The sequence below is a fragment of the Cnephaeus nilssonii genome, assembly GCF_951640355.1.
Source record: "Cnephaeus nilssonii genome assembly, chromosome: 17".
Classification (NCBI taxonomy): domain Eukaryota; kingdom Metazoa; phylum Chordata; class Mammalia; order Chiroptera; family Vespertilionidae; genus Cnephaeus; species Cnephaeus nilssonii.
The window spans coordinates 52,831,269-52,857,190 of record NC_137088.1 but is presented as its reverse complement, the minus strand read 5'-3'; the positions used below and the strand labels follow the sequence as shown (position 1 = coordinate 52,857,190).

Below are 25,922 nucleotides of genomic sequence, written 5' to 3'. Positions count from 1 at the left end.
AAGAGGACCACACCAAGATACATCATAATTAAAATGCCAAGGGCAAAAGACAAAGAGAGAATCTTGAAAGCAGCAAGAGAAAAACAGTTAGTTACCTACAAGGGAGTACCTATACGAATGTCAGCAGATTTCTCAACAGAAACTATGCAGGCCAGAAGGGAGTGGCAAGAAATATTCAAAGTGATGAACAGCAAGAATCTACAACCAAGATTATTCTACCCAACAAAGCTATCATTCAGAATTGAAGGTCAGACAAAGAGCTTCACAGACAAGAAAAAGCTAAAGGAGTTCATCACCACCAAACCAGGATTACATGAAATGCTGAAGGGTATTCTTTAAGAAGAGGAAGAAGAAGAAAAAGGTAAAGATAAAAATTATGATCAACAAAAAGACATCAAATACATACCTACCAACAAGTGAATCTAAAAATCAAGTGAATAAAAAGTCTGAAGAACAGAAGGGAATGGTGAATATAATGGAATCAGGGACATAGAAAGGGAGTGGACTGACAATTCTCAGGGGGAAGGGGGTCTGAGGGGTGTGGGAAGAGATTGGACAAAAGTCTTACACCTATGGATGAAGACAGTAGTGGGGGGTAAGGGCATGGGGTGGGGTGGGGTGGGGAATCAGGTGGAGGGGAGCTATGGGGAAAAAAAAAGAGGAACACCTGTAATAATCTGAACAATAAAGATTTATTTAAAAAAAAAAAAAGAAATCCAATGGGAAATTTTTCCTTTTCGGCACCATCCATTGAATCGATGGAATCATCACTCAAATAGGTGTGAAAATCTCCATCGAGTATATCCAAAATTTCTTCATTTAATTTATGAACATGCTCATTTTTTGGACAAAGAATCGCACATTTAGATATATTTTTAATATTATCTATAGATATACTATTTCCAAAGGTAGCTTCAATAATAGATATGTTACAAACCATTTCAACAAAAACAACCAAATTCATGATCGACAATGACAGATGGAAACACACGCGTACAATTGGTGCCAGTGAGAGCTTTATATGTATTGCACATGCACAAGTCAATGTTTATTTTTAAATTGCCAATGCATGTCATATGTACTGGCCTGACGGTTGGATGGATGTATGGTCAGTCACTTAGCCTTTTATATATACAGTATAGATAGATTGTGACGAGGATAACTCTCAAAGCAAACATGCTTCATGCTTGGGTAAAATAAAAGACTAATAATAGCACCTTTTCCTTTTTCAAATTAGTGAATGTCAAGATTACTTTACTATATAGCAATGAAACAGCAATAACAAAAAAATCAAGTGGCACAATCTAGCTAAGAAAATAATATTAACTATATACTGAATCAAAGTTAGATGAAGAACTAAGCTTTTAACATTGGATACATTGATGTATACTTATTAAAGGTAGATTAGTTCAAGAGAAAATAGGTCATTCTTACAAAAACAGAAGGAAAAAAGTACAAGAGACATTAGTTTTGAGATGTTTTCAGTCAGTCCTTCCTATCAGCTCTTTTTTTTTTTTAAGAGATGATTTAGGAAAAAAAAGATGGAAGACATAAACTTGGGGGTCTTATTAAACAGCCTTCCTATCAATTAAAAATGAAAACCAAAAGGAAATGTCTTAGAAAATCAAAACACCATCTCTCAAGACTGGGATGTTCAAAAATATGAACACAAATACCTGAGTAGGAAAAGAAAACACGCTGCTTTGCACATAACCATACAAATTTGTTCCAGATACAAACCCACACAAATATGGCCAATGATTTATACCAAAGGGATAAAGCACTTTAACGGAAAAAGACAATCTTTTTTAAAAATATATTTTTACTAGGGGCCCGGTGCATGAACATTCATGCACTGGAGTGGGGGGTCCCTCAGCCCGGCCTGCCCCCTCTCACAGTTCGGGAGCCCTCAGGGGCGGGAGGCGACCCGGAGATCAGGGGAAGGCGATGCCCCATCACACCTCTGCTGCTGCCACTGCCGCAGCACAAGCCTCGGCCGGCCCTGGTTACTTGAGCCTCTGGCGGCCCTGGGTGCCTGGGCAGCTGCCATCTGAGGCTTGTCTGCACCTCGGACCGGCCCTGGGTGGCTGGGGGGCTGAGGCGACAGGGGGACTCCTGAGGCAGGTGCACCGGGCGGGCCCGGCCTTGCCACGCGCCTGCTGCCCCAGTGGGTCTGAGGGGACTGGGCGCCACCATCTTGTGGCTGTGGGCACCACCATCTTTTGTGACGGCATGAGGGTCAATTAGCATATTCCCTCTTTATTAGATAGGATTAATTTCAGAGAGGAAGGGAGAGGGAGAGAGAGATAGAAACATCAATCATGAGAGAGAATCATTGATTGGCTGCCTCCTGCACACACCACACTGGGGATCGAGCCCACAATCCGGCATGTGCCTTGACCAGAATCGAGCCAGGGACCCTTTAGTCTGCAGGCCGATGCTCTATCCACTGAGCCAAACTGGCTAGGGCGAAAAGACAATCTTGGAACAACTAGCCATTCATACGCAAAACAACAAACCTAAACCTAAACCTTACACTTTAAATAAAAATTAACTCAAATGAATCATAGATGTAATTGGCAAACATAAAATGATAAAAGTATCAGGAAAATGCCTTAATGACTTGGAGTTAAGTGGAGTTCTTAAACATGACACTCAAAGTACAATTCATAAAAGAAAAAGTTGATAAATTGGGCTTTGCCAAAATTAAAACTTTTATTGTACAATTAATACTATTCAGAGAATGAAAATGCAAGCTATAGATTTTCAGAAATTATCTGCAAATCAAAAACATGCCAAAGGACTAGCATTCTAAACATATAAAGAACTTTCAAAAACACTAGAGCAGTGGTCGGCAAACTCATTAGTCAACAGAGCCAAATATCAACAGTACAACGATTGAAATTTCTTTTGAGAGCCAAATTTTTTAAACTTAAATTTCTTCTAACGCCACTTCTTCAAAATAGACTCACCCAGGCCATGGTATTTTGTGGAAGAGCCACACTCAAGGGGCCAAAGAGCCACATGTGGCTCGCGAGCCGCAGTTTGCTGACCACTGCACTAGAGTTAGGAACAAACAACCCAACTGAAAATGGGCAAAAAGCCCTGGTTGTGTAGCTCAGTTGGTTAGAGCATCAGCCTGATAAGCCAGGGGTGGGGAACCTTTCTCTGCCCAGGGCCATTTGGATATTTGTAACATCACTCGCAAGCTATACAAAGTTATCAACTTAAAAACTAGCCTGATATATTTGGTCAAACATTTAATTAACTCACCCCTAATGCCTTGGCAGGGCCAGACCAAATGATTTTGCTGTTCAGACGTTCCCCACCCCTGCCATAAGCCAAGGTTGCAGGGCACATACAAGAAGCAACCAATGAATGCATTAATAACTTAAACAACAAATCAATGTTTCATTCTCTCTCTCTCTCTCTCTCTCTCAAATTAATAATTTTTTTAAGTGGGCAAAGACACTTCATCAAAGAATACCTAAGGAAGGCGAATAAACACACAAAAAGACGTTCATCTTATTAACCATTAGGGAAATGAAAATGAAAACCACTATAGGATATCATTACACACCTATTAGAATGACTGAAATAAAAAATTCTGCCAAATCCAAGTGCTGCTGAGGATTCAGTACCTACATTGCTACTGGAAATACAAAATTGTACAGCCACTATAGAAAAGAGTTTGACAGTTTTTTATAAAGTTAACATACACTTGCCATATGACCTAGCAATCACATTCCTTAATATCTACTTTAGAGAAATGAAAATATATGTTCAAACAAAAACCTGTACATGAATATTGATACCAATTCTCTTCACAATGGCTCCAAACTGGAAAGAATCAAGCATCCTTCAATCAGTAAAAGTGTAAAGGAACAATGGTATAGCAAAACAATGACGACTCTCAAAGGCATTATAACAGCAACAAGTCTCAGTAGGTGGCATTGGGTATGATCCCATTTAAATAGCATTCTCAAAAAGAAAAAACTATAGTGATGGAGAACATGTAGGTCATTGCCTGTGGTTAGAAATAGGGAAATGGATATGACTACAAAGGGAGAGCAGAGGGAGTTTGGGGATGATGGAAATGTTTTGTACCAATTGTGCTGCAGGTTAACAAATTTGCATGTGTTAAAATTTATAGCTCTGTAAAAGAAGTCAATTTTACAATGACACCTTAAAAATAAATAAACAGTATTTATTTCTTATTCTTGCCTGAGATAAATATGGCAATAGGAAAATGGAAAGGAGAGATAAAAACAATCACTTATTTTTAAAACCTTTTCTACCCAATAAAAGAGCCTAGAAGCAAGACTACACTGAGACTTCAGAGCCAGGGTTCTAGCCACCACTCCCCAAAAGGAATCCGGGGCTCGGTGGACAGGTGGCTGATGACAGGACTGGTGCAGGGAGAACACAAAGTCGGACTAGGGCACCTTGTCACACCAGCAGGGAAGCTCTCAAAGACCAATGAAGAAATGTAAGAACAGGAATAGGCTTGGAAAGGCTCCCACTGGCCAAATTTGGGGCAGTTTGAACGTCAAAAAGAATAACAACAGTGACAGTCTTCGCGGAGAGTGGCCATGGTTTCCTGCTTCAAGTGCTTCGAGGGATCCTGGTGTTTGCACCGCAGCTGCCGCCAGGCCAGCCTCCTGCCTCCTCACAGCACCCTCCTCACAGCGCCTCAGACCCCCCACCCCAACCAAAAGCCCCCGCTTCCGCTCCCCAGCCGAGCAGCACCTCTCCTCAGCCGCCTGCCATGACATCCACCCCCCAGGACTCACAGGCCGCCATCAACCGCCAGATCAACCTGGAGCTACGCTTCCTGCGTCTTCCTGCCCATGTCTTACTACTTTGACCGTGATGATGTGGCTTTGAAGAACTTTGCCAAATATTTTCTTCACCAATCTCGTGAGGAAAAGGGAATATGCCGAGAAACTGATGAAGCTGCAGAACCAGCAAAGTGGCTGAATCTTCCTTCAGGTTATCAAGAAACCAGACCGTGACGACTGGGAGAATGGGCTGTGTGCATTGCACTTGGAAATAAGTGTGAATCAGTCACTACTGGACTTGCACAAACTGGCCACTGACAAAAATGACCCTGATCTGTGTGACTTCATTGAGACTCACTACCTGAATGAGCAGGTGAAATCCATCAAAGAACTGGGTGACCACATAACCAGCTTGCACAGGTTGGGGGCCCCTGAAACTGACATGGCCGAGTATCTCTTTGACAAGCACACCCTGGGACACAGCATGAGAGCTAAGCCTTAGGCTGCTTCCCGTAGCCTCAGGGGTGACTTCCTGATCACCAAAGCGGTATGCATGTTGGAGTTACCTTTATCTTTTCTATAACTTGTACCAATTCATCCACTCATGTCTTTCATTTGTACCATTCCTTCAAATAAAGTAATTTGGTACCAAATAATAATAATAATAATAATAATAATAATAATAATGGTAATGAATTATAATCCTATATAATAAAAGCCTTATATGCAAATCAACAGAATGGCAGAAGGACCAGACACTATGACGCACACTGACCACCAGGGGGCAGACACTCAATGCAGGAGCTGCCCCCAGCCCGCAGACCCCAGGCCAGCCAAGGCAGGTGCCAGCGGGGGCCTCCCCGATTGCTCCGCCAGTCGCCCTGCAGAGGGAGGCAACAGTGGCGACAGGGGACAGAGCCGGCGAGCGGGCGGTGCCAGGCCGGCCAAGGTGGGTGCCAGTGGGGGGGCGCCCCCCATCGCCCTGCCAGTCGCTCAGCAGATCAGCCCTGATCGCCGGCCAGGCCTAAGGACCCTACCCATGCACGAATTTCGTGCATCAGGCCTCTAGTTATTGAATAAAAAAGTCCACAACTGTGGTGATAGTTGCACATTATCTGTGAACATACTAAAACCCATTGAACTGTCATTTTAAATGAGTAAATTGTATGGCATACAAATTATATCTCAATGCAGCTCTTAAAAAAGGAACCATGAATCCATAGGGATACTAAAAAAAAGGAGTTGGGTGGATGGAAGAGGAGAAAACCTCTTCTTTACCCAAGAATGCCAGCTAATAAATTCAGAGAAAAATAACAGTATTAGGAAAAATCAACATTTTGCAATCACCAATGTAATAAATGCTTCAGGCACAAAGCATCCACAGATGTTAAAACTATTGGGTGAAAGATTATTGGGGAACAGGATAATCACATGGTCTCAGAATATTACCCCATAGATTACTTCTTAATAATAAAGGAGAACTGAACCGTTGGAGTATAGAAAAGCAGAGAACACCAGCTTAATCAAATGATGAAACTGAACTTCACCAAGAATGGGACATATGTGCCCTCTAGTAAAATACAAGAAAAGCACCCAACATCATCCATGTAATAATCATGCACACACAAACACACAAATTTAACTTGAATATAATCATAAAGAGATCAGATGATCTAGATTATGGAACTGTTTTCAGAACAACTAGCTTGGACTACAAAAATGTCAATGTCATGGGGACAAAGGTTGGGGAAAACCAAACTAAATGCCATGGCTGATCCTTTACTGAATCCTGCAGAGAGAAAAAAAGTTGAAAAGCTTTTATTAGGACAATAGGAAGATGATAAAAGATGACCATATATTAGATAACATTAATGTGTCAATTTCTTGGGCATGATAATGGTATTGTTATGAGAAGCATGACTCTAGTCTTAGGAGACATATGCTGAATATTTAATGATGAAGTGTCAGGATGTCTGCTACCTACCGAAAAAGTTTCAGGAAATACACACACTCTCTCTCTCTCTCTCTCTCTCTCTCTCTCTCTCTCTCTCTCACACATGGGGAAAGCAAATAAAGCAAAATATTAAACACTGAATCTTCGGAAAAGAATGTATGTTTTAACTTTTCAAAATAAAAAGTTGGAGAGGAGAAGAAAGAAAAAGAAGGTGCTTACTATTCATTTTAAAATCTATTCACACCCCCAACAAATAAAGGAAATATAGACATTGTTTTGAAAAGAGCTTAAGAGTTCAAAGAATTCAGAACCCAACTCTGCCCTCCATTAACTGTCACTCTGTTACCAAGTTGCAGCACTGTCAGTCTTCTCACTGGAAGACAGACAAACATTATAGGTTGATTGAGAATCATGACCGGATGTGAAGGGGGTGCATACTTTCCAAGCACTCAGTTGGCAATAATGATTCTTTTAGGATTACTATAAAGATTAAGTCGCCCTAGCTGGTTTGGCTCAGTGGATAGAGCATCGGCCTGCGGACTGAAGATTCGATTCCGGTCAAGGGCTCATGCCTGGGTTGCGGGCTCAGTTCCCAGTAGGGGCGTGCAGGAGGCAGCCAATCAATGATTCTCTCTCATCATTAATGTTTCTATCCCTCTCTCCCTCTCCCTTCTTCTCTGTAATCAATACATATATATGTATATGTGTGTGTGTATGTGTGTGTGTGTGTATATATATATATACACATATGTATACATATATACATATATATACATATATATGTGTGTGTGTGTATATATATATATATATATATATATATATATATATATAAAGATTAAGTGAAAAACATGGAAAGTACCTCATTTGGCAAAGAGCAGGTGTTGGATAAGTTCAATTAACTCACTCCTTCAAATACAGAAATACAGAAAAACAATGTGATGAGAACTTACCACATAGATTACTACCTATGTCTAGTGTTTTCACTCAGTCAAAACTAGCCCAAAACTTAATGATTAAGATCAATTAACAATTGTGTGAACCAACAGGTAAATCATCAAGCGAATGTAACTTCCACGAGATCTTGGTTGCTCAAGTAAGACATATCATAGTCTCTTCTGAACACAGATATTATTGATACCTTCTATGGGGCAAAAGACATAATTTACCCTTTGAAGAAGATAAACTTCCTCCCAAAGTGATTTTTAACTTGGTCATGATTCCATTTTTCAAAGAGAAGTATGAAATAATTCATGAATAAACAACAGGGAAGACCTAACCTGTGGATCAGAGTATGGGAGCATTTTATTAGAAAATTTGGATCAGTTTAAAAGGCTCCTACACACAAGTTTAATCACTTATTTCCCAAATATAATTAGGAGTGCACTAAACTGATAAAATCAAACTGCCTAAGAACCATAACTTATTAACATAATTCCTTCCTACTTTAAAAAAACAACAACAAAAAACAATGAAACAGTTGAGGCCAAAGAATCATTATAAATGGCTGTCATCAAGTGTTATTAGTAAGAACCTTTGTAAATTATATTAGGTACTAGAGAATGATAATTACCTGACCAAAATATCAGGATACAATAAAGGCCTTCGAACAAATCAGCCACATACTTATATCTGTTATGCGTTATCATGACTTCCTTACATGAGGACAGTAAGGCACCAAACGTGTAAGTTTGTCAGAGGTGAAGCTGTGGTCACACCCAGGCAGGGTGGCCAAAAAGCCATGCTCTGAACCATTAAGCTCCAGGACACCCAAGACACAGCAAATCCAACCCAGGAAGGCAGGGAGGAGAAGTCCAGTCACAGTGAATGACCACTCCGGCGCAGAACAGGAAGATGGAAGGTCCCAGGATTCCCAAGGGAAAAGAAACTCAGTACAAAAAACAGTATGATTTTGAAATTGTCACACTTAAATGTATGAAAAAGGCAAATAATGCACCTCAAAAAAGGGCAAGTAGAAACTCCAAGGGGAAAAAATATATAAGAAAGTTCATTCCCCATATATCCAGCAAATTAAAATATCGGGTACCTTTTAGCAACTGATGGAGTACAAGAAGCCAGTCGATTTAATTCTGATGTTGGAAAAGTCTCTTTCAGGGTGACGTGGGACCAATACAAAAGGAAGTATAACCCTAGCACACTACTTGGCCTGCTGATCATTCATAAAGTCTCAAAATAATAAAACACTAGTTACTGGTGTTCAACTTTTAGAATCAACCCAGAAAAATCAGGGAAGAAGTGATTGTGGGTGAAGAACAGGATAAAACTGTCAGCCATCTTGACAATCCAGGACCAAAGTGCAACTGAGAGAGTCATTCCAGAAAGTGGGATTTGAAAGTTAAGGATGGGAGGGTGGCAAAAAGGAAGTAACAGCCTTAACTTATAAAGAGCAAGTTGTGAGATATGAAACAAAAGACACGGATATATAACAAAGCTTCTAAAATAATCCCAGACATGACATTTATATAACTGGAATGCTAAGATGACACAGGATTGGGAGGAGCATACCAGTAATGTGAGCTAAACCACATCTTCCATTCCAAAGACTCAATAGATTGTATCTAAAACTGACAAATTAAGAAACAGATGTTTACAGATGCATATTATCCAGCAATACGGATGTAATAAGAGCTAAAAATAGAAGCAGTTAAAATAGGTTACCGCTAGAGAATGGGACTAGAATGGAGAAAGATGGGACAAGAGACTGTTACTTTTCATCATAAATTCTTCTCTGTTACTTGAATTGTTACCAATTGCATGTATTACTTCGATTTTTAAAAATTTTAAGAAATTACGTTTTTTAAATTATTATCTTAGATCTTTTTAAAAATAAATTATTTCACACAATGTCCAAATCTTACATTTTTTTCAGGTTTTTAATATTTGAAACAATTTATAGACTTCTTAAGTGCCGCTTATAGGGAGTTCACATACACTCTACCTCTACAACCAGCTTCCATAGTGTTAATAACTTAATAACCAGAGTATGATTATCAAAACCAGCTATCAGTACTGCTGAAAACTACTTAACAGCTAAACTACAGACCAGTTGCCCCCCTAATATCTCTTTTCCTTTCCAGGGTCCCTCACTGTGTTTACTTGCTGTGTCTCCTTAGCCCCCTCTATATGTGACCACTTTTACCTTTATTTTTCATGAACTTGGCTATTTTGTACAATGTCTCTCCATTTTGGTTTGTCTAACGTTTTCTGATGATCAGACTGAGATTATGTACTTTTTGGCAAGAAGACTAAAGAAATGATTTGTGTCCTTCTAGGTGCATCCTATTGGGGGTGTATGATGTCAATAGATCTTATTACTGGTGATGTTAACCTTCATCACTTGAGTAAAGTAGTGTCTGCCAGTTTCTGCAACTGAAAAATTATCAGTTTCCCACTTGTGCTTGAAAAATAGCTTGGGGGACATACTTTGAGACAGTGACATTCATTTTTTGATAGTTACATATAACTTAGCAGTTCTTATTTTTTAGAGATGCATATGAAGTTATTTCTGCATTAAATAGGATAATTTTTATTCAGAAATCTTGGATTGGAAAACACTACTTATATTGTGTTGGATTTCCATTTCTTAATTTGAACCATTTTTAAAGGTTTTTAAATCAACTCAAGAGCGACCAGATTCTTGTATACTGACGTTTCTGACATTTAAAACACAGGCATTGTGCGCCCTCTAGTGTCTAATGCTGTAACACAACTTTTGCATCAAGTTCAGTAACAAAAAGCAGCATTTTTACAAAAGAAAAGAAATATCTTCTCTCTCACCAAATTCTGCTTTTTCACTAGCTAATAAATTAACTGTTAATTACTTGGTTAAGTACCAAAATCATTTCAATGCCAAAGATTATCAACTTTTTCCCACCCAGTGTGCTGTTTCTCAGAACATAAGCTGACACCATAGAAGAAAAGAGGGTAGCAGGCTAAAATCAGCAAAAGTATTTTTAAGAACTTCAACAAAGGCTTGATGAAGGAGAGTCAATATTACTGCCCAATCAGAAGCATCTCATTGTGCTTTGTCAAATTAGATGGCCCCATCTTCTTGAATCCCCTAATGCTCAGAAATCGGGCTCCACTTTAAGTTACCATATTTAGTCCAAGTTTTACAAACATACTACCACTTTATTTTCCTATGATTTACTGAAATATTCTGAGAGAAATGGACAGTGATTTTATCTGCAAGACACAAGCAGGAAGCAAAGTGTAATAAGCAACACAGACTGGAATCTTACAAGCTTAGCTGCTGCTCTCAGTCCTACCACTAGCTGTCTGCTTAACTGTTATAAGCTTCAGCCTACTGAGTTGTAAAAAAGTTTTATCAAAGGATTAGAAAAAATATATGCAAAGTACATGATCAGAATTCAAATCGTAACTATTATCATTATACTAGTGGCCCGGTGTACGAAATTTGTGCACAGAGGGGTGGAGGTTCCTTCAGCCCAGCCTGCAACCTCTCCAATCGGGGACCCCTTGGGGGATGTCTGACTGCCGGTTTAGGCCCGATAGGGATCGGGCCTAAACAGGCAGTCGGACATCACTCTCACAATCTAGGACAGCTGGCTCCTAACCGCTCACCTGCCTGCCTGCCTGATTGCTCCTAACTGCCTCTGCCTGCCTGCCTGCCTGATTGCCCCTAACCCCTCTGCCTGCCTGCCTGATCACCCCTAACTGCCATCCCCTGCCGGCCTGATCTCGCCCCCAACTGCTCTCCCCTGCCAGCCTGATCTTGCCCCCAACTGCCTCTGCCTGCCTGATCTCGCCAACTGCCCTCCCCTGCCTGCCTGATCTCACCCCCAACTACCCTCCCCTGCCAGCCTGATCTCGCCCCCAACGGCCCACCCCTGCTGGCCTGATCTTGCCCCCAACTGCCCTCCTCTGCCGGCCAATTTGGTTCTGATTGGTCGGTTTCTATGCCAGACAGCGTCAAAAGCTCTGCCTCCTAGGCAGTCATTGGTTCCTCACACTTCACCCAGATTTGGTTCTGATTGGTCAGTTTCTATGCCAGTTAGCGTCTCTGGGCCTATCAACTGGGCCTGATCAGAAAGGCGGGATTGATCAGCAGCCCTGGTGGAGGCCTGGAGAGAAATGGAGGCAGGGCTGCTGGCCAGACTGGGAGAGAAAGAGAGAGGCAAGTCCTGATCAAAAGCTGCCACAGAGGCAACAGATCAGTCCCTGCTTCTCTCTTCAGGCCTCTCTCTGGCCCTGATTCGCAGCCCCCTCAGCAGTGACCACGCCTGAAAGGGGGCACCACGCCTGCAGCGGAAACAGTCAGCTCTGGGTTGCCGTGTGCAGGACTGACTTCCAGTTGGTCAGGCCTCGGTCGTTACTGGATATGATGATGATCCCAGGTTAATATGCATCCAGGTAGTCAAACCCACAGGTAAACATTTTCAATAGTTCCTTTAAATGATTCCATTCAAACACAATCCTCAAATTGCACATGAAAAGTCTAGATTTCACCTTCATACTTGGTTTTCTTAATACATAAATATAGTTTCTTTTTAAAAAATATTTTTTATTGATTTCAGAGAGGAAAGGAGAGAGATAGAAACATCAATGATGAGAGAGTATCATTGATCAGCTGCTTCCTGTACACCCTCCACTGGGGATGAAGCCCACAACCTGGGCATGTACCCTGACCAAGAATCAAACTGTGACCTCTTGCTTCATAGGTCGACGCTCAACCATTGAGCCATGCTGGCTGGGCTAGTTTCTTAATACTCCTTATGAGATAGTATATATAGTCCTGAGAATCTCAAGAGTAATTTTTGACCCACACAGAATTCACTGTACGTAATTTGCATATATTTGATGAAGGATATTCATCATGAATAGTTGTTTACTATTTACATATGCCACTCAAAAAATGTTTTTATGTATAAAATACTAATAGGAGCAAACTTTAACTAGAAATGACAAAATTAAAATAAGGGCTATTTGTGGAAGGCACAAGAACACCAGGAAACATTTTCTTGTTATAAGAAAAAACAAGCGGAAAACCTTACTGGAAGTATGGAAAGCTTATATGGCAGAAAAGCACTAACTTGCCGGAGAATTAAGTGAGGAAGCCATAATTCTTGCCAAATGAATCTTAGCTTGAGCATGCGTTGGAGATTTGAAATATCTAAATCCTTAAAACTAGTCTACTTCTGAGAAGAAAGTATGATTAAGACCTTGGGTTGGCCCCCTTTCCCCAGCTGCCGGTAAGGTGCTCGGTTCTTCCGAGGAAGCTAAGGCCGCGTTGGGGTGAGGCCCTCACTTCATCCGGCGACTAGCACCGCTCCCGGCATCACTCGCCCTCACCATGGCCTCAGTCTCGGAGCTCGCCTGCATCTACTCGGCCCTCATCCTGCACGACGATGAAGTGACGGTGACGGAGGATAAGATCAATGCCCTCATTAAAGCAGCTGGTGTAAATGTTGAACCTTTCTGGCCAGGCTTGTTTGCAAAGGCTCTGGCCAATGTCAACATTGGGAGTCTCATCTGCAATGTAGGGGCTGGTGGACCTGCCCCTGCAGCTAGTGCTGCACCAGCAGGAGGTCCTGCCGCCTCCACCGCTGCTGCCCCAGCTGAGGAGAAGAAAGTGGAAGCAAAGAAAGAAGAATCTGAGGAGTCTGATGATGACATGGGCTTTGGTCTTTTTGACTAAACTGGCTCTTTTGTAACACAGTCAATAAAAGCTGACCTCTGTTGCTGTTGGGCTTGCAAAAAAAAAAAAAAAAAAAAAGACCTTGGGTTGGTCATCAAATATTTCCTGACTGTGCTATGTGTCAAGTACTCTTCTAGGTAGTAGATTATAGGTTAATTATAGAGAACAAAACAGAGAGTAGGTGCCTCACAATGTGGGGAGGTGGGGGGGGGGAGCAGGCAGGATAAGTTTGTAAAGAAGAAATGAAGATAATTTTAGATAACGGTGCACGTGAGTGACAGGGTTGGGGCAGGTCTATTTTGGTTAGAGTCAGACCCCTCAGAGAAGGGATGCTGGATTAACACCTGGATAATAAGAGCAAATCAAGCAAACGTGGGATGAGGTGCACTGACAAGCCACTCTTTTTCATGAACATCTTAAAACTGATTCTCTCACATTTGCTTGTCCTCTGATTACTTTTATTTACTGTCATGGAGATGACTTCTAAGAACTTACTTTCCCCAAACTCATGGCACTAATGCCATCTGAAAGGTTGAAGACCGAAGAAAGATATCAACATGGACTATTAATTTTAAATATATATATTCCCTCCTCCCAGGAAAACTTATCTGCATGTAAAGTGTAAAATGTCCAATTCACCATAGGGTTAAGATCATAGGCTCTGGAATCCTCGGTTCTCTCCCTTACTGGATATGAGACTTTGGGGAACCCCAACCTTACTAAGCCTGTTTCCATAAAGCAAGGATTATGGTTTAGGTTACTGTGAGGATTTAGTAAGCTAATCATGCAGAGAACTTAGCACAGTGACTAGAACATTGTAAGTACTTAGTAAGCATTACTATTACTTCAATTGCGATTTACATATTTTTCAAGGAAAGTGTCTACATATGAATATACCAACATAGGTATTCTGAAATCTTAATTTTAAAATCAAAACTGTATAAAAATTAGCAACTTTGGAGTAAACTCATGTTTTCGGAGTAACTGCAGAGAGAACACCAAATGATTTTTCGAAGAGCTTCCGCATGTGCCCAAAAGAACAAAGATGGCAGAAAAAGAATAAAAACAGACATTACAGTTCACAGAGTAGAATTAAATGTTCAAAACCTATGATCCAGACAAGTGTTCCGGATGTGAACAACAGGGTACCAAATACGCGGCTGAAGCCAGAGGTGTGAGAAATGGTGCGAGGGATGGACCTTGAGCTGGGACGTACACAGACAGACATGACACACACTGCAGGGGACTCAGTCACAGTAGTCCCAACCCTCTCTGCCTGCCTTCACCCACAACACTGAAAAGCTGGAATTTTACATACATGCTCACCTTCCAATCCCCACGCAACCCAGGGAGGCCCTGAGACACCTGATCCAAACAAAGCTTTTGTTTCCCAGGTAAACAGTGACAAGCAAGGCTATCATTGCCCCCTGCCCTTCCCACCTCTTCACGCTTGGAAAGAGCCACAGTGCCTGAAAGTGAGGCAGCCATCATGTGCCCATGAGTAAACTAAGCCAGAGCACTCAAGTGAGCCAAGCAAGTGAAAGAGCTGGGTTCTCAATGCCTCATTGACTAGCACCCCCGCCTGAAGGTAACCATGCCCAGAATTTTTGTTTAGAAGGAAAAACCCTCCTATTGGTGCAGCCATGGCAGTCAGATTTTCTGTTCTTTTCAGCCTAAATGCAATTCAAACTGAAACACAAAGATGAAGGAAGAGGGTATTTCATATGGAATGAAAAACACAAACAGGAACACCACAGACAGAGCTACTTCAACATTATGGTTTACTGACACTAACATTTAAAATGAAGAATTAACTTCCACCGTTACCAACAGCTGTCTCATCTGTTGACACCAGAGTCACATTATTGCATTTACATCCCTGCACACAGGAACTGGCACGCCCTCGGGATGACGTGGCCAACAGGCAGCAAGGGGAACTCACAGCCTTTCCAAACTGCCAGTGCAACTGAGATCCGGCCAAAGAATGAGGAGAGTGGAGAGCAGCTGGTCTCATGTAAACAAACGTGAGAAAATATGCACAAAAGGGCTACAGTAATTTTTCTACATGAAGATAATTTTACTAAATTGTTCTAAAAATGTTTGTTTATTTAAGAGATGATAAAAAACTGTAGGCTAAGATCCATATTTGAGGAGTAATAATTTTTGGTTCTTGAATTAAAGAATGAATTAAGTGAACTATAGTTCATTCTTCATAGAATAGCTCTACAGTAAAGTTACAATGTAAATGCAATTAAGTGACTCACTTTATAAACCTGTGATTAAAGGGGATATTTCATCTTCTTTGTTTAATATTCATTTTAATAAGAATGTCTCATTACTGACTAAAACCCAGAACAATAAAACAATGGACAAATTCCAAGAGTAAACGGATTTTTTTTCTTTTCCCATGAAGCTAACAGTATGGAATTTTAACAGATGTTCTATTTGGTCATAGTTAATAAAATGAATTATGTAGGATTAAAATAGGGTTCAGTATGTTTGCATTGGATTTTAACTGAAAAACAATTTCACATTAAAAGTCTGGAAAGAGGCCCTGGTCGGTGTGGCTCAGTTGGTTGGAGCATCATCCAGCGCACCAACAGGCTGCGGGCTAGATTCCTGGTTGGGGCACATACCCACGTTTCAGATTCAATCCCTAGTCAGGGTGCGTGTGGGAGGCAACCAATCTATGTTTCTCTCTCCCATCAATGTCCCTCTCTCTGTGTCCCTCTCTCTTCTTCTCTTTCTAAAATAAAAAAGTAAAATAAAAGTTTGGAAAGATTTATAATCACTGTTTCCTTTTGGAGTGGAATTACTAAGATGTGAACTCTACGTAAACTAATTGCAGTGCTTACTTCTCTCCTAATAAAATCAGGCTTATAAAAACTATCGTTTCAGGGTTTAAGAAAACTGAAATCTTAGAAAAGTACACTCTCGTTGGTATTTCATCACCTAACTAATGCAAAGACCTTTTAATGTAGTTCAGCCAAGGGCTGAACCACCACCCTGCACAATTCCAAGCTCCCTGAGAGCTCCCTCCGCATTCTGAAATGGCCATGGTGACTGGCAGCAACTGAACAAAAGATAATCAAACTTAAAGGAATTAAAAAACCACAAATATTTACTGAGTGCTGGCTTTGAGGAAGGCGTTATGCTAGAGGCTGTGCATTGCTACAAAGAGGTAAAAATCCACTGCTGTTTGGGAGAGGAACTTACATGCTATCGGAGAAGATAGGCAGAATTATATGTAGCAGACAGCACTGAAATGTAAAGACAAAACAAGAAGAAGGGAAAAGGTAAATCAAAGAAAATTTCAAACAAACAGAGGCAGATCCTCAGGGCTCTGACACAAGGAGAAAACATTCCTACCAGAGAGCTGCCATTTTTGGTTTGCCTTTTCACTATCTTGGGAGTAGGCACTAGTACACAGGCTTAAGGACAGTAAGTACTAGAAGTTCTAGCTGAAGTTGCTTCAAAACATTTTCCAATGGAAAGCATTCAAGTGTTTCATTCTCAGTAAGAAAGCCCCTTCTAAATGGGTAATATTATGGGGGGAGGATGGAATTCTAGTAAATTACCGATTTTCCAACCCATTTGCATTAGTGACTTTGATCTGCTCAACCATCAGCACTCTCCACTTACAGCTGACAAGCTTTACAAGTGAACTAGCTGGCCTCTAGTTCAAACACAACTACTGTTACCCATCCTCATGAGACGGCACTCACATGTTTAAATGCACACAGTCGAGGTTGCATCCCTGCTCAAGAACCTAAGAACCTAGAGGCAGGTGTCTTCATGTCCGAGTCTCCTCGCAGACCACACCCATGCCATACCTCCTTCCTGAGCATGCTGTGAGAAGTCTAGGAAAAGTTCCTCCGGCTCCAATGGGCAAACCTAACCTCAGAAAAGCTTAGCACCTTGCCAGGAGCAGAACTGCTTTTCACACTCAAGTGTCATTTCCTGCCAAAAACCCTTTCAATTACCAAGAATGCTAATAATCATAGTTAACATTCCCTGAATGCCTATTCTGTGACAGGCTCTGTAGAAAGCATTTCATATGCATCTCCTCATTTAATTCTAACTAAAACTTTGGCATAACTTAAATAATCAGTATACAAGAAAGGAATAAAATAGTTCTCAGATGTATGTTTAATTTTAACACTTAAAATTAAAACTCCAATGAGATCATTTTTCACCTCAGATGGCTAGTACCCTTAGTGAGGCAGTAGGAAACAGATAGCTCTCACATGGCTGGCAAAAGTGTCAACTGGTACTTCCGTGGAGGACAATTTGGTAATATGTATCAAAATTACAAATGCCCATATACCTTTAATCAAGTAATTGGCATATAACCAACAAACATCATCAACCATGCACAAAATGACATAGGAACCATATTATTCATTGTAGCATGTTTGTGATAGCCACCAATGAGGAACTGGTAAAATAATGGCTCATTTGTACAATGGCGTACTATGCAATGATAAAAACAAGAGGGTCCTCTTTTTTTTATTGTTCATGCTATTACAGATTTCCCCATTCCCCTTTACCTATCTCCACCCAGCCCTCAACCCCCCTTCTTCTGGCCATCACCACACTGCTGTCTGGGTCTACGGGTTATGCACACATGTTCTTTGGCTAATCCCTTTGCCTTCTTCCATCCACTTCCCCCCTTCCCTCTGATAGCTCTCAGTCTGTTCCCTGTATCCATGCCTCTGTTTCTATTTTGTTCATCAATTCATTAGATTCCACATAATAGTGAGACCACATGGTATTTGCCTTTCTCTGATTGGCTTATTTTGCTTAGCATAATAACCTCCAGGTCCATCCATGCTATCTCAAAAGGCAAGAAATCCTTTTTTACAACTGCATAGTATTACACTGGGTAAACGTACTAGAGCTTTTTTGTCAGCTTATCTACTGATGGGCACCTGGGCTGTTTCCAGATCTTGGTTATCCTACATAATAAAAACCCAGCAACCAAACAGCAGAATGACCAGAATGACCGCTCAACCAGTCGCTATGACAAGCACTGACCACCAGGGGGCAGACGCTCAATGCAGGAGCAGCCCCCTGGTGGTCAGTGCGCTCCCACAGTGGGAGCACCACTGGGCTGACTGGGACGAGCGGCGCTCCCACAGCAGGCCGATCCCCGCAGGCCATGCCCCCCCCCCCCCCCCCCCCCAGTGCATGAATCCCGTGCACCAGGCCCCTAGTTGTAAATAACACTGCATATATCCTTTCAAAATGGTGTTCTGGGAGTCTTAGGATATATTCTCAGAAGAGGAATTGCTGGGTCAAAAGGGAATTCCAGTTTTAATTTTTTGAGGGAACTTCCTACTGTTTTCCACGTGGCTGCACCCAGTCTGCATTCCCACCAGCAGTGCACGAGGGTTCCCTTTCCCCACATCCTCCCTAGCTCTTGTTTGTTGGTTTACTCATGGTAGCCATTCTGAAGGGTGTGAGGTGATACCTCATTATAGTTTTAATTTGCATCTCTCTGATGATTAGTGACATTGAGCATTTTTTCATGTCTACTGGTCATCTGTATGTCTGCTTTGGAGAAGGATCTATTCAGGTCCTTTGCTCATTTATTGATTGATTGATTGATTGATTGATTAAGGTGTCACATATTTGTCCTCATCCCCCCATTCCAATCCCCCACGCCACCCCCCTGTTGTCCTTAACCATTGGTTAGGCTTGTATGCATGCACACAAGTCCTTTTGTTGATCTCTCTCCCCTAGCCCCACCCTCCCCTACCCTCCGTCTAAGGCCCGACAGTCCGATCGATGCCTCCTAGTTTCTGGGTCTGTTCTTGTTCATCAGTCTATGTTGTTCATCATTTCCCCTAGATGAGCGAAATCATGTGTCACTAGAGATATACTTATAAGAACCGAATGTGAGATGAGCAATAATAGTTATGCTGACAGGCAAATGAATCAGTCCGTAGTAAGTTTCTTTCTGGACCAACAGTTCTTTTGAGACCCAATTTCAATGTCCACCAGTTCCTTATGTGTACATGTCGGCACTGACTTTTCACTCTGGGTGGTGGACCAATGGTGGTAATGCAGGTCCGACTCCCTCTGGTTTGGTCTCGCCCGGACCCAGGGGCGCGGCTTCACCCGGACTCAGGGGCGCGCGGCCTCACCCGGTCCTGGGATCCAGCCTCACCCGGACCCAGGGGCACGTGGCCTCACCCGGACCAAGGGGCGCGTGGCCTCTCCCGGACCCAGGGGCACGGCCTCACCCGGACCTGGGACCCAGCCTCAACCAGATCCAGGGGCGCACGGCCTCACCTGGACCCGGGATCCAGCTTCACCCGGACCCAGGGACGCACGGCCTCACCCGGACCCGGGACCCAGCAGGGCCTCGTCTTCTCGATCCCAATTCCTGTCGGTCAATTCCCTCTCAGCAATTCCTTCGGCCATCCTCTCAAAGCTCCGGGGCGGAACTCGCCGGGCGGCGGGCTCGGCGAAGCTCCGGTGCGCCCAGTGCACGGCGGCGGGCCGGTCCAAGGTCGCTGCGGTGGCACACCACTGCAGCACTATCACACTGCACCGGACCCTGTCCTGTGTCTGGTGTGTACACACCACGGCGGCACTATCACACTGCACCTGACCCTGTCCTGTGTCTGGTGTGTACACACCACGGCGGCACTATCACACTGCACCTGACCCTGTCCTGTGTCTGGTGTGTACACACCACGGCGGCACTATCACACTGCACCGGACCCTGTCCTGTGTCTGGTGTATACACAGCACGGCGGCACTATCACACTGCACCGGACCCTGTCCTGTGTCAGGTGTATACACAGCACGGCGGCACTATCACACTGCACCGGACCCTGTCCTGTGTCTGGTGTGTACACACCCCTGCAGCACTATCACACTGCACGGGACCCTGTCCGTTGCCCTAATTATTTCCCCATCAGAACACGAATCCTTCTATGTGGTACCCAACACACAGAGTACACTTTTTAAATGATTGTTAAATAGAACTTGTGGATAAAACAGCTTTGCTGAGCTTAATTTATTCCTACTTATTTTTTTTATAATCCTCATCTGAGGATTTTTCCATTGATTTTTAGAGACTAAAAGGGAGGGGGAGAGGCAGAGAGAAACATCAATGTGAGAAGCAAACATCAATGTGATTGGTTGCCTCCCGCATATATCCTGACCAAGGCCAGGGATTGAGCTTACAACCGAGGTAATGTGTCCTTGACTGGAATCGAACCCAGGACCCTTTAGTCTGTGGGCCGACGCTCTATCCACTGAGCCAAATTCCTACATATTTGGAAGCAACTTGCATTTCTCTGCTTCCTTCCTCTTTCAAGTCCTTCCACTTCACATGCGAGACCCGAGGCATCTCTCCCCAGCACTCTCAGGCCGTGGGCCCTGGGACCTCAGCCTGGCTGTGAAGGCAGCTGTGATTCGCTCCCACTCCCATCTCACAGCCATGCCACCAGGCACCACGGTGCCTGGCCACAGCTCATTTGGCCAAGATCATGAGGAAAACAACTACTGAAAGGGTGAGGGAAGTGGCATAATTTGTTGACCTTGCTTAGACTCAGTCTAAAATTCACAGTAACTAAAATAATTTAGGAGAACATAAAGGATAAGCCAGCCATCTCCACAAACATCAAATGTAGTAAAAAAAAACAGGTGACAGCATTCACAAAACCTAAAGAACGCACAATCTATTTAATAATGCACGGGTTCAAACTTCCATCTCCTTCTAACGGGCTACTGCTAGGGAGATAAACTATTTTCAAGGAGAAGTTGTACACAGAATGAATGTGTAAGTTTCTTGGTGATTCTCACTAAGGCTTCAATGTATTTTCTTACTGAAACAATCAACTGCATTCTTGGCAAAAAAGATATGATACTGGTGTCAGAACAATGTAAGCACTGAAACTATCTATCATGCATAAATTCTGCTTAATGCAGGTGTCACTTACTTTTCTCATTTTGAAAAGAAGCTATGTTTCATTCAATAATAATTCTCTAGTTCTATCAGGGAATCTGTTCTAACGCGATGCTTCACCTAAAATCAGTTCTGAAGGCTCTTTCATGAACACGCATAATGCAAAGACCCCAATTACATTTCCAGCAAAGCACTGCCATTTGAGTAAACAGAGTTATCTCAGTAGGTCACATTATTTGCAAGAATTGCAGCTTAGAAATTAATTACTAGTGTGGCATATGTCAAAACAAGTTTTTAAAAGAACAGAATGCAGTTGTAACCATGTGTTCTATCTATTTGTTTGAATATGAAACCAGTATTCTCTGGCATGTAAATATATTTATTTATTCAGCACCTCTCAGAAAAATAAAAAAGATTCACTCCCCCACCCAGCCCCCACCTTTCCCCTGCACCCGGTGAAACCTGAGTAACTAGCTCATGTTTACTAAGTCAGAGCCTAAGAACAGAAGGAAGATATGGTGCAGGGAATATTTTTGAAAGGCAGAAAGAAGTCATCTTCACACAAATGACTAATTTTGAAACATTCAGTTTGCCTTCAAAGGAAGTTTTTCAAAGATATACATCACCTACAACAAAGCTTTAAATAACAGTACAGGTATTTCATAAAGAATACTAATCTGTAGCAGCGACTTTTAACCTGTGTGCCGCGAGAATTTTTAAAACCTGCAATACCTAACTCTTTAGTCAGGGGCACTGACCTTTTTTCCCTTAGACTGTCCAATTTAAAAATGACAACAGCCAACACAACAATAGCTGTCTGGTGAATGAATCAAAATTATACCTGGTTTTTGTTTTTGTTTTTTGTCTGATTGGCAAAAAATATATTTTGGTGTGCTGCAGAATTTTAGTAATTAGTTTATGTGTGCCATGAGATAAAAATCGCTATCTATAGTATTAAAAAAAAACCCACGTACCTGGAAATTAACTTAGGGCTTTGAAGGAATTTCAGTATTCTGCTGATGATGACAATATTTATTTAAATTAAAAACCATTTCAGAGGTGAAAGTGTTTTAGCATCTAAGGAACACCAAACAGAAAACAAGAACACGGAGCAGGTATAGGCAGATGCTCTTCTGTGTTTTCCTTAATGGAAATTATGTCCCAATCCTGTTCATAGTTATACAAACATCAAATCATTATGTTGTACACTTTAAATACCTTACAATCCTATTTGTCAATTCTCTCTCAATAAAGCTGAGGGGAAACCATAAGATTTAAGCTCATTTAAAAAGAAAAGAAAATTATGTCCCAAACCAAAGACTTATATCTCACATATCTGTAAATCAACCTTTAAACTTCAAACAGCCCCTTTATATGAGGCAAAAATTAAAACATGCCTCCAGCAGTGATATATTGAAATCACTCGACTTTAAAAACAAACAAACAAAAAACCGGGGTGGGGTTGGGGGTGGGGGTGGGCGGGAAGAGGTACAAGAAATTGACCACATTGAATCATGGGATTTTAGAGTTAGAAGGCACAGGGGATAAAATGGCTTGTGGGTCAGGACTCCAGGCCAGAGTACACTTCCCAGCTCATCAGACTGTTACCAGGAAAATAAGAACTAACTTAGCCCTAGCCGGTTTGGCTCAGTGGATAGAGTGTCAGCCTGTGGACTGAAGGGTCCCGGGTTCAATTCCAGTAAAGGGCACATGCCCAGGTTGCAGGCTTCATTCCCAGTAGGGGGCGTGCAGAAGGCAGCCAACCAATGATTCTCTTTCATCATTGATGTTTCTCTCTCTCTCTCTCCCTCTCCCTTTCTCTCTGAAATCAATAAAAATATATCTATCTATATAATAGAGGAATATGCAAATTATAACATCACGACAGAACAGCAGGAACCTGAGGCTGCATGGCACCTGGTCAGGGCGAGGGACCTTCAGGCCGTGCTCCTCACCCAGCGGAGCTTGACAGGGACCTCAGGCAGCGCCCCTCGCCCAGTGGGGCTTGAGGGGGGACCTCAGGCCACGCCCCTTGCCCAACAGAGCTTGATGGGGTCCCTCAGGCTGCGCCCTGGCAGGGCTTGACGGGGGAACCTCAGGCCGCGCCCACTGCCCCGCAGGGCTTGATGGTGACCTCAGGCTGCACCCCTCACCCAGTGGGGCTTGATGGGGGACCTCAGGCTGCGCCCCTCACCTGGCAGGGCTTGACAGGGGACCTCAGGCCACAGCCCCTGCCCCAGCGCCAGGCCGAGAGACCTCATGCTGCGCCCCCCACCCTGGTGCTGGGCCGGGGAACCTCAGGCCACGCCCCCCCACCCCAGTGCCGGGCCAGGGACCTCAGGCCACGGCCCCCACCCAGCGGGGCTTGACGGGGGACCTGAGACTGCGTCCCCCACCCAGTGCTGGGCCGGGGGGACCTGAGGCTATGCCCCCTGCCCGGTGCCAGGCTGGGGGATCTGAGGCTGCGGCCTCCACCCGGAGGGGCTTGCCAGGGGAGGGGGGGCCAGCTGGGTCTGGGTCTCCTGTGTTTTCGAAGCGCATGCAGGTGGTGGGCGGGGACTTGACTCTAGCTCCCGTGGCACGCCCCAGACTCTGACAGGAGGGAGATTTTCATATACATTTTACTAATTTTCTTTCATCTCTGACACCTCTATTATAGAGAAAGGGCAAATAGCAATATTAAAATACTTCCTGTAATTAATTCCCTTTTAATGTGTACAAATTTTGTGCACCGGGCCACTAGTATTTAAATAAAAAAGAAAAAATAAGAGATCTTAATTTCCCTTTTTAAATTTTTAAACCAGTTTCTCCAAGTAAACTCACAGAACAAAGCATATTGTTTTTTCTGTACGTCAATACTGGAAATTAAGTTAGTTACCTCTCTTAAAACTGTGCTTTTGTAGCCTCGATACAATCCTGGGATGCCCTGAAACAAAAGGAAAGATGGGATGGCAGAAATTTTAGAATGACATTCTGAATAAAGCACAGTAACCTTTCCTAAAGTTTGAGTTTTAAAACGTCCACAATGACCACAGTTCTGCAAGAAGTTAAAGGTTCTAACTACTCCACTCCTTTAAAATTGAAATATCTCTAATAATAAAACTGACTACATATTAATTTAGCTTTAGTTGCTTTCAGTATTTCTTCTGTTGAGAATATTTGAGCTTTAAATAAATAGATTCCCAAAAGTAAATGCACATAAAATGTTGATTATCTTTTATAGGAAAACAGAATATATTTCATGGTTTCAATCAGAAGACATCAGTTCATTAATAACCTCTGGACAAGCCTTCGCTTATCTATTTCACGTCCACATGATTTTTCAGGAACCCTCTACCGGGTTGATCTCACTCATACAATTAAACACTCGCATCTCCTCGAGGAGACACAGGGACCATTCAGAATAACTTTTCTACAACCTAGATTCATTGAAATTTCCATGTCATTGACTTTGGTAAAAAAAAAAAAAAAATTTTTAAGTTAACTTTTTTAAAGGCTTCTGTAGGAACTATGAAGGAAAGCAACTCACGGCTCCTAGTCCCATAGCCAACAGGATGACTTCTGATCCACAGCTTAACACTAACCAGTAAAAGGGGATTACAGTTGATATAAACACTATGATGTTGGTGACAGTCCATTACTACACTTCTCTTCCATGAGCCCTCAGATTCTGTAGTGATGTTTTCATATATCTTCATCCGGTCTACATATTTACTATTTATTCCATGTCTGATTCCAAAAGAACTATGGATGATTACAATGTAGGACTCATACAGTAGGGGCACTCAATATGTGTTTGTTTAGAATTTTTTTAAAAAAATTCAAAAACAAATACAGGAAAGAAAACTATAATCTTAGCACAGAAAGTTACTGCAATTGGACATTAAATTCAGCTGTAAGGTCTCTTCTAGGACTCCTGATACAAGACTCACAGTGCTCACACTAGCTGCTATAAAACCTCTCTCAATAAAGAAAAAAAAAGAACTTAAAAACATATCTCACCTCTTGATATAAGATGTTAGAGAAAATCTGAAATGTTCTTGAAGAAGCAGAAACCTGTGCCCTCTGCTTAACTACTTCAGAAGGAACTCGAATCAAGCAGGCCACCTAAAATATATAAATTTAAGTACATCTAAAAATGAAGTAACTGGAATAAAAATTGAAATTTTTTCATAACCAAAAATTACCTATATATATAAAAGGCTAATATGCTAAGTGTCCCTCCCTTCATCTAACCAGTCGCTATGACGTGCACTGACCACCAGGGGGCAGACATTCAATGCGGGAGCTGCCAAGCTGCAGTGACTTGGCAGCGGTGGTTCTCGGGTGACACACCCCAAAACCAGAGAGGAGGGAGCCCGATTCCTCGTGGGGTCACGCAATTCCAACTTTGGCCATGGGTTATGTTGTTGCTGGGACACTGTCTGCCCCGAATCTGGTTTACTGCACACTTGCGTTTGCATTCCACACAGCAACTTTGCAGAGTGCCCTCTCGCACTCCAGGAGCCCTTGGGGGATGTCAGAGAGCCGGTTTCGGCCTGATCCCCATAGGCCAGGCTGAAGGACCCCACCTGCCGGAGGGATCCC

General features: G+C 42.5%; 2 protein-coding genes and 1 pseudogene across 5 annotated transcripts in view; 2 read left to right on the top strand and 1 right to left on the bottom strand.

The window, feature by feature from the left end:
- Positions 1–25,922, bottom strand: part of SLC25A26 (solute carrier family 25 member 26) — a 146,720-nt gene that overhangs the window by 91,153 nt on the left and 29,645 nt on the right. For all 3 annotated transcript variants that reach the window (XM_079795780.1, XM_079795781.1, XM_079795782.1), the window contains 2 exons: positions 25,338–25,442; positions 24,214–24,261 (listed from right to left, as the gene is read on the bottom strand). In XM_079795780.1, the coding sequence (XP_079651906.1) occupies positions 24,214–24,261; positions 25,338–25,442 (153 nt within the window). The remainder of the gene's footprint in view (positions 1–24,213; positions 24,262–25,337; positions 25,443–25,922) is intronic.
- LOC307113398 (ferritin heavy chain-like) lies at positions 4,769–5,387 on the top strand (annotated as a pseudogene). The gene has a single exon. The product of its transcript is annotated as a ferritin heavy chain-like (transcript).
- LOC307113828 (large ribosomal subunit protein P1) lies at positions 12,953–13,454 on the top strand. The gene has a single exon (XM_079795783.1). The coding sequence runs from the start codon at positions 13,067–13,069 to the stop codon at positions 13,409–13,411; it is 345 nt and encodes a 114-aa protein (XP_079651909.1). The 5' UTR covers positions 12,953–13,066; the 3' UTR covers positions 13,412–13,454.